The following is a 14,928-nucleotide window of genomic DNA, read 5'->3' on the forward strand; positions in this document are numbered from 1 at the left end:
TGGTCTCCACTGGGACATCGAGCCGTTGACTGCAACTCTTCGAATGCGACCATCCAGCTAATTCCTTATCCACCCAGCGGGCCATCCGTCAGATCCATGTCTCTCCAATTCAGAGGCAAGGATGTCGTGCAGGACAGTGCCAAGCGTTTTGCATGAGTCCAGGTGTCTACAGGTGCCGTCCGACATCGGGGAATGGTAATATCCCAAAAAAACCACCTCCTGGCTCTTCTCCGGCAGCGCCTTTCCAAGTCGAGCCAAAATCCTGCAAGGCCTCTTCCTTCAACTTCGGCATCTCCCGCCAAGGAGCGGTGACAGCCCGACCTCCTCCTGTGCCGAGAAGAGCTAAATAATAAGGTTTTTAGGAAAGAGGCTGGGAATGCTTTAGGGCCTGCGGTGTGTTCAACTGGTTATGTCAATCCCGCTACTGTTGCAACTGGTTTAATGAGATTTTTATAGTAATAAAAAAAAATGTAATGACACTGTAGGTCTTAGCGTTTAATCTGTTGGCAGGAAGAGCTCTGAAAAGGAATTGGTTTTGATTTTAGGGTTTAATTAAAACCCTAATTTAATTACAGACCGGCCTCCCTGGCACTGTGCAGGCAGTGGGGATGACTCGTTTCACCCAGAGGGCTCAGGGCTGCGGGAACCCCCACCCGATCCCCGGGAAAGCCGCCCGATCTCGGCGGGGTTTGTGGGATGGGGGTTTGGAGGGGGAGTTTTTTTGGGGTGAAATAACTAAAAACGGGGAAGGGCGGCGGAACCCGAGTGCGCGGCGGAGGCGGGCGCGGCGGAGGGAGCGCGCTGCCGCACCGCTCCGCCCGGTCACCTTCGGCGGGGCGGCCGCCATGGTGTTCCTGCCGGACGAGTCGCGGTCGCTGCCGCCGCCTCCCCTCCTCAACAAGGGCTCGGCCTGGCTGGGTTTCGCCGGCTGGGTGGCGGCATTGCTGGACAACGGCTTCAACCACCGCCCCGTTATCCGAGCCGGTGCGGCGGGGCTGGGGCCGGGGGGGTGTGGGGGGGGGCCCTGAGGGGAGGGGCTGGGGTGGGAGAGGGGAGTGGGGGGCTGGGGAAAGGGGGTAGGTGGGATTTGGGGTGACTGTGAGGGATATAGGGGCAGGGGGAAGGAGAGGGGGCCCTGAGGTGAGGGGCTGGGGAGGCAGAGGGGATTGGGGGGCTGGGGAAGGGGGTGTGTGGGATTTAGGGGGGTTAGAGGGGATTGGGAGGGCTGGGGAAGGGGGTTTGTGGGATTTAGGGTGACTCTGAGGGACATAGGGGGAGGAAGAGAAGGGAGCCCTGAGGTGAGGGGCTGGGGGGCTGGGGAAGGGGGTAGGTGGGATTTGGGGTGATTTTGAGGGATATAGGGGTGGGGGAAGAGGAGGGAGCCCTGAGGTGAGGGGCTGGGGGGTTAGAGGGGGTATGTGGGTCTGGGGAGGGGGTAGGTGGAATTTGGGGTGACTCTGAGGGATATAGGGGTAGGGGGAAGGGGAGTGGGCCCTGAGGTGAGGGGCTGGAGAGGCAGAGGGGATTGGGGGGGCTGGGGAAGGGGGTTTGTGGGATTTGGGGTGACTCTGAGGGATATAGGGGCAGAGGAAGAGAACGGAGCCCTGAGGTGAGGGACTGGGGGCGTTAGATGGGGAAAGGGGGTGCTCTGTGGGATTTGGGGTGACTCTGAGGGTTGTAGGGGCAGGAGCGAAGGGAAGGGGGCCCTGAGGTGAGGGGTCTGTTGGCGGGGTGGGACTGGAGGTAATAGGAGGGGGCTGGAGAAAGGGGCATCGTAGGGGGGTGGAGGAGATTTGGGGTGACTCCCTGAGGGATAGGGGGGGGCGGGAAGGGGAAGGAGCCCTGAGGCAAAGGGGGGGACTGTCTGGGAGGTGGCAGGGGCCACGGTGGAGGGTGCTGTAGGGACCCGGGGGTCCGGCTGTGGGGGCGAAGTGGGGAAAGAGGAACTGGGGCGTGCGGGGATGAAGTGTCTGGGGGGGCTGGGGAAAGTGGGGGCCCCCCTGGGGCCGGGAGAAGGGTTGAGACAGGGGGACGCTTCTCTTCCTGCTGCAGGTGTTCACCGCCAGATCCTGTTCGCTACCGTGGGATGGTTTGTTGGCTATTACCTTGCTAAACGTACGGAGTACGTACATGCCAAGCTGGACAGAGACTTGTTTGAGTACATCAGGCAGCACCCGGAAGACTTTAAGGCAGCAGGTATAATAAGTTGGTACTTTAAGAAAGACCTCCGATTAATAAGTGCTAATGTATGTAAAGATGTTGCTGGGCTGCTTGCAGGATCTGTTCTTTTCTAGCAAGTCGTACGGACTGCTAATTCTTTTCCTGCTTATTCACAATCTAAATTGCAACAGTATTAAGGATTTAGTGATGTGAAAGTAGATATTTTTATTGAGCTGATCAGCTGCCTTGATGACCAACTCTTCCTCCTAAAAGCTTATGTTAATAGAAAAATGGCAGAGCCAAAAAAAAAAAATAGACCCAACTTGTGCCAGTGAAGGAGAAATAATGCAAATGAGAAATGACAGGTTTTATTCTGGTAAAATCACAATTTTACTGTTTATTCCTGTAAAATTGCAGTGCGTGTCGATGTAAAAACGATGCGATGAATATTCAGAAAATAAGCAGAGCAGGTGAAAAAAGAATAAATAGAAACATCAGGAAGCTGAAGCGCCGTTGGCTCTTGCTGGCTTAGAGCCTTGGTGAAAAACAGCGTTTTACTAAATGTAATCACTAAGCCCAGCAATGTAATGGTAAATTTTAGGTGAAAATTGTCTATTTTCTAATAAAATACAGTCTAGGTGCCTCTGGCTGTTGGGTTATAATCCACATTATGCCATTTTGGAAGGAATCTGTAGAAATAAAGAACTGTTAGCATTGAGATCACTTCACAGGGATCAGCCCTATGGAAAAGAAGTTGGGTATTTAGTTTATGCAGCAAGCTGATAGTTCGCCGTTGGTAGTGTAGCAAAAACCAGATTTTGGTGGCTTTGTTAACCTTGAGACTTAATATTAAAAATCTTCAGAATCGATCTCAAATGCGGATTAGGTTTTCGTGACTCTCCCCGTTGCCTTTTGTAGAAAAGAGAAGAATAGGGGAGCTTCTGGAGGATTTCTACCCAGTTCGCTGAGGATTTCTCCAGATTCCTAATTCCGTACCGAGAACTTCGGCGGGCTGGCTGTAACCGTTCAACCGTCCATGGCTTGGGAAATGAACCATTGCTCGCTTTCGTGTAATAAAAGCTATGATTAAGTGCTTAGTGTTTAATTATTTGTTCTTCTGTTACATTATGGTGTATCAATACACAGATGTCTGGTACTTGTAACAGGATAATAACTTTGATTCACCCCTTTTTCAGTTATTTTAATTGTGAAAATGGAAGATTGTTCATGCAGTATGTATCTTATAAAAATCCCAGAAAGTAGTTACGCAAATTCCTCCTTTTTATTTCTCTTTGGCGATTCCCCTAACCCTTGAGCGTGCTCTGGCCCAGCCCCCGTAGACGGAAGCCAAAGCCACGCTGGGAAATGAATTCTGTCCCGCTAGCGAGCATGGATGCTCTCCCTAATTAATTCCCTCTCTATATTTTGCATTCTTACGTTGCTTTTTCTTTGCTGGGGATCAGGATCCAACCTTTCTGCTTTCTCACTCGCTTGTTGGCTCCCGAACCCACACGCCGAACCCAAACGCCTTCCAGGTGCACCGAGGATCTGCAGCTCTTTTGAATTTCACTGCAGGGTGCTTGGCACCTCTGGAGGTCGAAACACTTCCAGCTGAGCCGCTCCACTTGTGAACGTTTTTTATCTAATTCCCAAACTACGCTGGTTTTCAGTGTCTGCCCTGGCTTCCTCCTACGCTGCCGTGTTCCCCGTGCGACGTTGTGCAGCGTCTCCAAATGCCGCCATTGCTGTCGACGTAAGGAAGAAATTCCTTACAACGCAGGTGGTAAAATGCTGGAACGTGTTGCCCAGAGAAGCTGGGGATCCCTTGAAGCGTTTAAGGTCAGGTTGGACGGGGCTTGGATCGCCCTGATCTAGTGGAAGATGTCCTGCCCAACTCTGGTTATGTTAAGGAGGAAGATGGCCATCGGCTGGGTGGAATGGCGACCAGGAAATCACAAAAGGGGCTTTTAAACCAAGAAGGAGCCAGGCTGCAAGGAATCATGAATGGTCCCAGCGTGAGGGAAAGACCTTGGAGGGGCAATGGCAGAAATCACGGAATCAGAATGCTTTGGGATGGAAGGGACCTTTCAAGCCCATCCAGTCCATCCCCCTGCCATGGGCAGGGACATCTACAACCAGATCAGGGTGCTCAGAGCCCCGTCCAGCCTGGCCTTGAATGTTTCCAGGGATGGGGCATCTCCCACAACTCTGGGCAACCCCTTCCAGTGTTTCACCATTGTCATTGTGAAAATTTTTTTCCTTATATCTAGTCTAAATCTCAAAAAAAGATCTAGTCTAAAGCCTCAAAGCTCTGCACGAGGCAGGACATCCACAATGCTTGTATTTATCACGGATTCATGGAATGGTTTGGGTTGGAAGGGACCTCAAAGATCACCTGGTTCCAACCCCCCTGCCACGGGCCGGGGCACCTTCCACCAGACCAGGTTGCTCAAGCCCCATCCAGCCTGGCCTTGAACACTTCCAGGGATGGGGCATCCGCAGCTTCTCTGGGCAACCTGTGCCAGTGCCTCACCACCCTCGTAGTGAAGAGCTTCTTCCTTAGATCCAGTCTAAATCTGCCCTCTTTCAGTTTAAAGCCATTACCCCTTGTCCTATCCCTACGTGCCCTTGTAAAAAGTCCCTCTCCAGCTTTCTTGTAGGCCCCCTCCAGGTACTGGAAGGCTGCTACAAGGTCTCCCCGCAGCCTCCTCCTCTCCAGGCTGAACCCCCCCAGCTCTCAGCCTGTCCTCACAGCAGAGCTGTGCCACCCTCGGAGCATTGCTGTGGCCTCCCCTGGCCCCGCTCCAACAGCTCCATGTCCTTCCCGTGCTGAGGACCCCCGAGCTGGACGCAGGGCTCCAGGGAGGTCTCCCCAGAGCGGAGCAGAGGGGCAGAATCCCCCCCCTCGCCCTGCTGCCCACGCTGCAGGGGATGCAGCCCAGGAGACGCTTGGCTTTCTGGGCTGCGAGTGCACATTGCCGGCTCATGGCCAGCTTTCCATCCCCCAGCACCCCCAAGTCCTTCTCCTCAGGGCTGCTCTCCATCCCTTCATCCCCCAGCCTGTACAGATACAAGGGATTGCCCTGACCCATGTGCAGGACCTTGCACTTGGCCTTGTTGAACCCCATGAGGTTCACACAGGCCCACCTCTCCAGCCTGTCCAGGTCCCTCTGGATGCCATCCCGTCCCTCAGGCGTGTCAACTGCACCACTCAGCTTGGTGTCATCTGCAAACTTGCTGAGGGTGCACTCGATCCCGCTGTCTGTGTCATTGATGAAGATACTGAACAGCTCTGGCCCCAGTACTGCCCCAAATCAAAGCCTCTTGGACGCTGCTGAAAGCAGCCATGCTGGCATCATAGAATCACAGAATCGTTTAGGTTGGAAAAGACCCTTAAGATCATCGAGTCCAACCATTACCCCAGCACTGCCAAGGCCACCACTAAACCATGGCCCTAAGCACCACATCTAGCCATCTTATAAATCCATCCAGGGATGGGGACTCAACCCCTGCCCTGGGCAGCCTGGGCCAGGGCCTGACAGCCCTTTCGGTGAAGAAGTTTTTACTAATATCCAACCTAAACCTGCCCTGGCACAGCTTGAGGCCGTTCCCTCTCGTCCCATCGCTTGTTCCTGGGGAGAAGAGACCGACCCCCCCGGCTGCAGCCTCCTTTCAGGCAGTTGCAGAGAGCGATGAGGGCTCCCCTCAGCCTTCTTTTCACAGGTTCCTCCCCACCAGAAGCCACGGCAGCCTGCAGCCAGCTCCTGGGCTGACAGCACGGGCGACACCAGTCAGGGACAGAGCCAGCACCAGCGCTGGGGAGGCTGGAAGGAACCTCTGGAGGTGGCCGAGTCCAACCCCCACTCAAGCAGGGTCAGCAACGGGACCAGGTCTGGTTGGGCTTTGGATGCCTCTGAGGATGGAGATGCCACCGCCTCTCTGGGCAGCCTGTGACAGTGTTTGACCACCCTGACTCTAAGAAAAAAGGAAGGGTTTTTTGATGTTCAGATGGGATTTCCTGCGTTTCAGTTTGAGCCCATCGCCTCTTGTCCTGTCACTGGGCACCACTGGGAGGAGTCGGGCTCCACCTTCTCCACAGCCCCCATTAGCTCTTTATCCACGTAGGTGAGATCCCCCTGAGCCTCCTCTTCTCCAGGCCGAACAGTCCCAGCTCTCTCAGCCTCTCCCTCCTCAAATGGAAAACGCTTCAGTCCTTTCACCACCGCCGTGGCCCTTCGCTGCCTCTCTCCAGTCCGTCCGCGTCTCCCTTGTACTGGGGAGCCTGCGCTGGACCCAGCGTCTGGCTGAGTCGCGGCAGGGCTGAGCGCTGGGAAGGATCCCCTCCCTCCGCCTCCTCCCGGGAGGCCGGTGGCTGTCCTTGCCTGGAGGACGCCTTGCTGGCTCACGGGCAACTTGGGTAACCGGGGAGGCAGAGCTGGGGGTGCGGGTGTGAATTGGGGGTGCCCTCCCCCTGGCACCTGCACGGGCGGGCGATGGGCAGCAGCAGGGGGTACGGCGGAGGCCAGAGCACCCCCGAGTCCAAAGGCAGGAGAAAGGTGTTTGGAATTTCTTACTTATTTAACATTTTGGGTGGAATCTGTGCTTTATCTCTGGTCTTCCTGAGGCTGAGCCTGCGTGCCCAGGTCACTGCTTTCTGGTTAATTCAATATGTCGATAACCAGGTAGAACTAAACCTGCAGTCCTGATCTGCTTCAACGATGTGAACGGAAACGTTCATTTCCCCGTGGCGGCTGGCAACAGTGCCGGTGCCCCGGGAGCCTTCCCAGGGCAGCACGGAGCCAGCATCCCCCTGCCATGCCGGAGAGGGCCTGATCTGCCCCGTCTGCCCTCGTCGTGCCAGGGACGGGCGCTGGGCTTTCGAGGACAAGGACCTTTTCTGTAAACATCTCGCGTCTCTTATCAGCCACGTCCAACAGCGGTGGCCGGCAGCCGGGCACCGCCGGGGCTTGACGCATCCCCGGGGGCGGCGTGATGCAATGCCCCGCAATCGGAGCAGGAAGGGACCTGGGGGTCCCGGGGGACTGCAAGTGGCCCAGACATCCTCAGCGTGTCCTTCCAGCTGTCCCACGTCCCAGACCTCTGCTGGGAACTTCTTGCGTCTCTCATCAGTCAGGTTCAACAGCGGTGGTGAGCGCGTCACCCGATGTCCCGTTATGTTACTTCCCCGGGGCACCACGAGCCTTTCCAGCTGCCCAGCGCTGCCCAAGCCAAAAGCCATTGCTGGAGGTGACCGCAGGCCTTCCTCGCTGTGACCACCGTCTTCTCCAGGTGACACAGGTCCCGTCCTTCAGCTCCAGCCAGGTAGACACCAGAGGGACATCACCTCCTCCATGGTCCTCACCTCACGGGGAACTGATGGTCCTCCATTCCTCATGGTTCAACAGAGGCAGAGGAGCTCCAAAGGTGGGTTGGAGACCTCATGTCCATCTTCCAGCTCCACTTCTCCCCTCGCCTGTGCTATTGCACCCCAGCTTGCGGTGGCATTGCAACGGGGACGGCTTAGGTGTCTCCCAATATCCCCCTTGTGCTCCACTTTCTCTGGATAAGACAAGGCTGCAACCTTGCCAGGGTGAGGGACAACACGAGGGCAGACCTACTTCAAAATCCTCGTGCTGGCTGGGAGCAGTCGTGTTTGCCCACGTGTTGAGGGACTTGGTGCTCGGCAGCTGCTTTCATAGTAAAGCAAGCCTTCTGGGCGGTGGTGCAATGAGATCCTCGGGTCTCTGCAGCCCCAGCCCCGGTGTTTGGGCAAGCCTTCCCCCAACCCACCGTGCTCTTGGGCAGCCCTGCCACAGCCATGGCTCGGGAAGGGGGACAATCTCACCCCACGGGGCTCCATGTCCACGTGTCCCCAGGTGTCCCCAGGTGTCCCCATTTCATCCCCGGCTCTTCCTTCTGTCTGATCCCCCCATGTCTCTGCCTCTCCCCGGCCCAAACTCTCTGGGACCGTCCTTGTCCTTGCTCAAACCTGCCTGGCACTCTTTCAGGAGTGGGAGGGCTCCCAGTCCAGCCCCCAGCTGCCATCCCCTCCCGGAGGGGTCCCTGCTGTCCTTCCCAGAGCCATGGAGTTGCCGGAGCCCCTCTCCAGAGCCCTCACCCCCGCACCGGCTCCTCAGCCGCTGGTGGCTGGTGTCCATGTCCCCGCTGTAGGGAGGATGAGGCGAAGCCAAGCTGGTCTTGAGAGCTGGGAGAAAAGTCCCAAACAGGCGAGAGGAGACGGGAGTCTCCATCATAACCCAAACCCGGACATGGGGTTGAGGTCCTGTCAGCGCTTGTGTCCCCGAGGGGCTGAGACCTGCAGCTCCGCTGCTGTTGGGGCCGGTCCCCAGGCTCAGCCCCGCTTGGGGCCGCTCCGGGGCAGAAACTCTGATGGGCAGGAGAAAAAGGTGTGGGGAGCTTTGGGGCACAGAGCAGCACCAGCCGCGGTGGGACACCCCCGGGGAGACTCTGAAGAGAACCCCGACCCTGGTGACTGTGTTGTGCGTGGGCTGATGTCTCCCTCCCTCCCTTCTGCGGGCACAGCAGCGGGGCTCAGGACAAAATTCTTCACACTGGCGGTGGTGAGGCACTGGCACAGGTTGCCCAGAGACATCGTGGGTGCCCCATGCCTGGAAGTGTTCAAGGCCAGGTTGGATGGGGCTCTGAGCAACCTGGTCTAGTGGAAGGTGTCCCTGCACACAGCAGGGGATTGGACTAGAGGGTCTCTGAAGGTCCCTGCCAACCCAAACCATCCCGTCACTCTGGCACTCTTTGTCCCTTCCAGTTCCCCATGATTACACGGGAAAGCCCCCTCCCAGCAGAGCCAGCGTCCCCCTGCCCCACGCCGGGGCGCTCCCCGAGGCTGCAGCCGAGGGAAAGCACCGCACCGACAGCGGCTTCACAGGGCTCATTTTATTAGCAAAGGTTGGGGAAAATGCCCCTCGGAGTCCAGGTACCAGCTGGAAAAGGGCTCGGCAGTCGCAGAGGACCGTCGGAGGTCGGGGCAACTGTGCAACGCCGCCGCCTTCGTGCCGCTCTTTGAAAATAAAGAGGAGGGCACGGGGTGTGCGGCTCTTCTGACGGACCTCCCAGCACGACCAGATGCTTCTTCCTATGAGGATAAGGCACCATCTGGTTCTCCGGTGGTCCCAGCCGTCGCCGGCGTGCGGTGCCAGTGCTGGGAGATCAGCTGCCGCGCTGCGGGGAGGGCGAGCGGGGCTGGGGAAGAGGCCGCGATGGTCAGCGATGGGGACGTCCTCTCCTTCGTGCCACCAGCACCCATCCTGCAACAGCAGCTGTCCTTAACCCCAAAGGCCATCCCAGGGAGATACCTCGTCCACCGGCCCCGGGTCCGTAGACCTGAACCCCTGGAGTCTCTGCACAGAGGGACGGGATGAATCCCCTCCTTCGGCATGGAGATCTGCAGCATTTGAGGGGACAGCCCCCATTTCAAGGCTTCTCCCAGGAGATCCCCACCCCTGCAGTGGGGGGACCTCCCCAGGGACGTTGGCCACCCCTTGTCCCGGTGCCCCGGGGCTCCGCGTCCCCCCAGCTCTTACCTGGCGGCTGGGGCAGGGTCACCAGCTGGGCTGCCCCTCGCTGGGGCTGATCTGCTCCAGGATCTGGCTGTACCTCCGGGTGAGGGCGTTGGTGTCCCTGGTGAGGTGGGTGAGGACCTGCTGCAAGCCGGCCAGGTGGTGGGACAGGCGCTCCTCCAGCTGGGCGTCCATGGTGTCGTCGTCGTCCGAGGACGTGTCGGTGTTGGTGCCGGTGCCGGCCGGGCTCTGGTCGGTGACAGAGGCCAGGCCTTTCTCCACCACGGGCTTGATGGCCTTGAGGAGCTGGTAGCGCTCGTAGAGGTCCGTGTGGCCGCCTGTGGCCGGGGCCGCCCCCTCCTGCTGCGGGAAGACCCCTCGGAGCAGGCTGGGGAACATCACCTCCTGCTCCATCTTCTGGGTGGCCAAGAAGTACTGCTCCATCGTCCTGCTCCCACGCCTCCGGCCACGCTGGTCTGGGCTCTTCTCGGGGTGCCGCCTGCTCCCCGTCCCCACCGAGGGCTTTTTATGTGGGGCCGGGGCACGTCCCTCCTCTGCTGTCCTCTGCTGTCCTCTCCTGCCAGCCCCCAGCCGGGCTGGACGGCCGCGGGGCCGGGCTGGCTCCAGCCCAGCTGGGGCTCGGCCACGCCGTGTCCCTGGCTCTGTGCAATCTGTCCTGGCCCAGCCTCCCCGTGGCCTTCGCCCGAGCTGGCCGGGGGTCCCGCTGCATCCCCAGGCCCGGAGCGGGGCGGCGAGGAGGGGAGGTGCCCAGGGCCTCTTCCATCCTATCCCATCCCCCCGGCTCCCAGTGCCCTGGGAGAGCAGGGCCAGCTCCTGTCCCACGGTGCGGGCAGGCTGCGGGCAGCAGTGCTGCTGGGGGGCCGTCACCCCTGCCCCCTCTTTGCTGTCATGCGCTCGGGACGTGAACCCTCCGGGGACATTGAGCAACCCCCGTCTGCAGATGTATGGAAAATCCCACTGGGGATGCGCTGCAAGGTGGGGGCCTGGGGACACAGGAGCCAGCTGGTGCCCAGCCACAGGGGTCCCCAGAAACATCACCTTCTCCTGGGCTCTTCCCCAGATGCGCAGGGACCGGGACAGGGATGACGCCATGATGTGAAACTGCTGCGGCCATGGCACGGAGCTGTCACTGCCAGCGGGGGAGTGCAGACGGGGCCATTCCCCACTGCCCCATCTGGGGCAAAGGCCACGGCTGGGCAGCAGCCAGCGCTGCCTGTCCCCGCATGTCCCTGCGGTGTGTGGCAATCGGGGAAGATTGTTCTATTTGGGGAAAGGTCATGGGGTCCCTTGTCCCTTTTGCAACCCTTGGTGGTGGCAGCCTTCCCACCGCCCCGACGTGTCCCAGCCAGGTGCCCACGCTGCCGCCCACCCTCCCCAGACCTGTCCCCACCACCCCTCTCATCCCTTCCCGGGTGCCCCTGGCATCTCTGGGTGTCCTGCTGCAGGACCCTGCACTACGCCGAGGTGCGTGGGTGCTGCTGGCCCCGTGCAGGTGCCAGCCGGGAGCTTGGCCACGCTGCGGGTTTGGGCCACTGCGGAGCTGCTGGGAGGTGCAGGGACATTGCAGGGCTCCGGGGGCAGAGGGATGCAGGGGACACTCTGCCCCCCTGCTCCTTGTTTCGGCTTCGGCATCATCCTCCTGAGCTGACGCAGCACTTGGGGCAGTGGGTCAGGGGGTTACAGGGGCTCTGCAGCCCCAGGTCGCTCCCCAGATCCCCGTCCTTGCGACATGAATCATTCCCAAACCCTCCCCGTGCCTCCGGGGACCCCATCAGCCAAAAACGGGCCCCCCACATCCCGCTGGGAGAGGCTGGGGGGAGCCGCTGCTGCCAGCAGCGATGGCAGGAGTGGGGGAGAGGGGCCGGGGCTGGAGCCTGGCACAGCCACCATGGGCCCTGAGGCCACTCAGGGACATTGGGCCCCCTGGGAGGTGCAATGAAATCCATCGGTCTCTGCAGCCGCAGACCCAGCGTTTGGTCAAGCCTCCCCCCCATCTGCCATCCTCCTGGGGAGCCCGTCCCCAGCCACGGCTCAGAGGGGGGGAAATGCCACCACACATGTGCCCCCAAGCGTCCCCGTGTCGTCCCCAGCACTGCCTGCTGTCACATCCCCCCGTGGCACCACCGAGAGGTGGGGGACTGAGGCACCACAGCCCCGGGGTGCTGAGCACAGCCCTGCTCCAGGCTGTCCCTGGCCCAGCTGCCCCAGGAGAGGTGGAGATGCTGGGTCAGAGATGCCCCCGTGGGCTGAGAACGTGCCTGGGGAGGGACCTCACGTCCCACAGAGTCATGGCATCGAGCCCCCTCCCCGGGGGCTGGCTGAGGTGGCACCTGCCCACGCGTCCCCAGGGCGAAGGACATCTCCCAGCAGAGGCTGATGACTGTCACTAGTGGCTGCAGACCAACGTGTCCTCCACGAACCCCACGGTGAGGCTCCAGCCTCAGGGGGAATGCAGACCACTGTGCCCACCCTGGGGGACACTAGGACGTCCATGGACCTCCAGGAAGCTCCATGGTGGCCCAGGTGCCCGACGACCATGGGGCCTGCAGCACCTGCCCACCTCGGTGCGGTGTTGGGCCACGCAGCAGGACACCCAGAAACGCTGGGGACACCCTGGAAGGGACAAGAGGGGTGGAGGGGACAGGTTGAGGAGGCAGAGGATGGGTGGCAGCGCAGGCATCTGGCTGGGAAATGGCGGGGGGAGGGAGCAGGGAGAGCTGCCACCATCAAGGGTTGCAAAAGGGACAAGGGACCTTGCGGCCTTTCCCCAAATAGAAGAGTCTTCCCCGATTGCCACATGCTGTGGGGATGGGCAGTGCTGGCCGTTGCTCCAGCCGTGGCCTTTGCCCCGCAATGGGGGCAGCAGGGGAGGTGGTGGACCGTTCCCGCTCCTCCGTGGGAAGCAACAGCTTCGTGCTGCGTGACTTTCCCATTGGCAGCGTTTGGTCCCATCCCTGTCCCCATCCCCTGTCGCCAGGATCCCACGTGGGACCCCGCATGGCAGCGCACCCCCAGGGAGATTTTCCAAACCAGCAGCTGCCACCGCCTCCAGGTCAGCAGTTGCAGACGGGGGTTGCTCAATGTCCCCGGAGGGTTCACGTCCCGAGCGCATGACAGCAAAGAGGGGGCAGGGGTGACGGCCCCCCAGCAGCACTGCTGCCCGCAGCCTGCCCGCACCGTGGGACAGGAGCTGGCCCTGCTCTCCCAGGGCACTGGGATAGGATGGAAGAGGCCCCGGGCACCTCCCCTCCTCGCCGCCCCGCTCCGGGCCTGGGGATGCAGCGGGACCCCCGGCCAGCTCGGGCGAAGGCCACGGGGAGGCTGGGCCAGGACAGATTGCACAGAGCCAGGGACACGGCGTGGCCGAGCCCCAGCTGGGCTGGAGCCAGCCCGGCCCCGCGGCCGTCCAGCCCGGCTGGGGGCTGGCAGGAGAGGACAGCAGAGGACAGCAGAGGAGGGACATGCCCCGGCCCCACATAAAAAGCCCTCGGTGGGGACGGGGAGCAGGCGGCACCCCGAGAAGAGCCCAGACCAGCGTGGCCGGAGGCGTGGGAGCGGGACCATGGAGCAGTACTTCTTGGCCACCCAGAAGATGGAGCAGGAGGTGATGTTCCCCAGCCTGCTCCGAGGGGTCTTCCCGCAGCAGGAGGGGGCGGCCCCGGCCACAGGCGGCCACACGGACCTCTACGAGCGCTACCAGCTCCTCAAGGCCATCAAGCCCGTGGTGGAGAAAGGCCTGGCCTCTGTCACCGACCAGAGCCCGGCCGGCACCGGCACCAACACCGACACGTCCTCGGACGACGACGACACCATGGACGCCCAGCTGGAGGAGCGCCTGTCCCACCACCTGGCCGGCTTGCAGCAGGTCCTCACCCACCTCACCAGGGACACCAACGCCCTCACCCGGAGGTACAGCCAGATCCTGGAGCAGATCAGCCCCAGCGAGGGGCAGCCCAGCTGGTGACCCTGCCCCAGCCGCCAGGTAAGAGCTGGGGGGACGCGGAGCCCCGGGGCACCGGGACAAGGGGTGGCCGACGTCCCTGGGGAGGTCCCCCCACTGCAGGGGTGGGGATCTCCTGGGAGAAGCCTTGAAATGGGGGCTGTCCCCTCAAATGCTGCAGATCTCCATGCCGAAGGAGGGGATTCATCCCGTCCCTCTGTGCAGAGACTCCAGGGGTTCAGGTCTACGGACCCGGGGCCGGTGGACGAGGTATCTCCCTGGGATGGCCTTTGGGGTTAAGGACAGCTGCTGTTGCAGGATGGGTGCTGGTGGCACGAAGGAGAGGACGTCCCCATCGCTGACCATCGCGGCCTCTTCCCCAGCCCCGCTCGCCCTCCCCGCAGCGCGGCAGCTGATCTCCCAGCACTGGCACCGCACGCCGGCGACGGCTGGGACCACCGGAGAACCAGATGGTGCCTTATCCTCATAGGAAGAAGCATCTGGTCGTGCTGGGAGGTCCGTCAGAAGAGCCGCACACCCCGTGCCCTCCTCTTTATTTTCAAAGAGCGGCACGAAGGCGGCGGCGTTGCACAGTTGCCCCGACCTCCGACGGTCCTCTGCGACTGCCGAGCCCTTTTCCAGCTGGTACCTGGACTCCGAGGGGCATTTTCCCCAACCTTTGCTAATAAAATGAGCCCTGTGAAGCCGCTGTCGGTGCGGTGCTTTCCCTCGGCTGCAGCCTCGGGGAGCGCCCCGGCGTGGGGCAGGGGGACGCTGGCTCTGCTGGGAGGGGGCTTTCCCGTGTAATCATGGGGAACTGGAAGGGACAAAGAGTGCCAGAGTGACGGGATGGTTTGGGTTGGCAGGGACCTTCAGAGACCCTCTAGTCCAATCCCCTGCTGTGTGCAGGGACACCTTCCACTAGACCAGGTTGCTCAGAGCCCCATCCAACCTGGCCTTGAACACTTCCAGGCATGGGGCACCCACGATGTCTCTGGGCAACCTGTGCCAGTGCCTCACCACCGCCAGTGTGAAGAATTTTGTCCTGAGCCCCGCTGCTGTGCCCGCAGAAGGGAGGGAGGGAGACATCAGCCCACGCACAACACAGTCACCAGGGTCGGGGTTCTCTTCAGAGTCTCCCCGGGGGTGTCCCACCGCGGCTGGTGCTGCTCTGTGCCCCAAAGCTCCCCACACCTTTTTCTCCTGCCCATCAGAGTTTCTGCCCCGGAGCGGCCCCAAGCGGGGCTGAGCCTGGGGACCGGCCCCAACAGC

At 60.8% G+C, this 14,928-nt stretch overlaps 3 protein-coding genes across 3 annotated transcripts; 2 read left to right on the forward strand and 1 right to left on the reverse strand.

The window, feature by feature from the left end:
- Positions 1-786: 786 nt before the first annotated feature.
- Positions 787-3,253, forward strand: NDUFC2 (NADH:ubiquinone oxidoreductase subunit C2). Its single transcript, XM_087758071.1, has 3 exons — positions 787-984; positions 2,053-2,196; positions 3,079-3,253. Exons 1-3 carry the CDS (start codon positions 846-848, stop codon positions 3,126-3,128), a joined length of 333 nt encoding a protein of 110 aa, XP_087614197.1. The 5' UTR covers positions 787-845; the 3' UTR covers positions 3,129-3,253.
- Positions 3,254-9,063: 5,810 nt separating this feature from the next.
- Positions 9,064-10,204, reverse strand: LOC104022741 (mid1-interacting protein 1-B). The gene is made up of 2 exons (XM_009476494.2): positions 9,720-10,204; positions 9,064-9,443 (listed from the first exon to the last, which is right to left on the reverse strand). The coding sequence occupies exon 1, from the start codon at positions 10,137-10,139 to the stop codon at positions 9,738-9,740; it is 402 nt and encodes a 133-aa protein (XP_009474769.1). The 5' UTR covers positions 10,140-10,204; the 3' UTR covers positions 9,064-9,443; positions 9,720-9,737.
- A 2,836-nt stretch (positions 10,205-13,040) lies between these two features.
- On the forward strand, positions 13,041-14,354 carry LOC148055952 (mid1-interacting protein 1-B-like). The gene is made up of 2 exons (XM_087758045.1): positions 13,041-13,698; positions 13,975-14,354. The coding sequence occupies exon 1, from the start codon at positions 13,279-13,281 to the stop codon at positions 13,678-13,680; it is 402 nt and encodes a 133-aa protein (XP_087614171.1). The 5' UTR covers positions 13,041-13,278; the 3' UTR covers positions 13,681-13,698; positions 13,975-14,354.
- The last annotated feature ends 574 nt before the right edge of the window (positions 14,355-14,928 follow it).

The sequence above is a fragment of the Nipponia nippon genome, unplaced genomic scaffold (genome assembly GCF_047370975.1).
Source record: "Nipponia nippon isolate SJK-2023a ecotype South Korea unplaced genomic scaffold, ASM4737097v1 scaffold_2, whole genome shotgun sequence".
Taxonomy (NCBI): Eukaryota; Metazoa; Chordata; class Aves; order Pelecaniformes; family Threskiornithidae; genus Nipponia; species Nipponia nippon.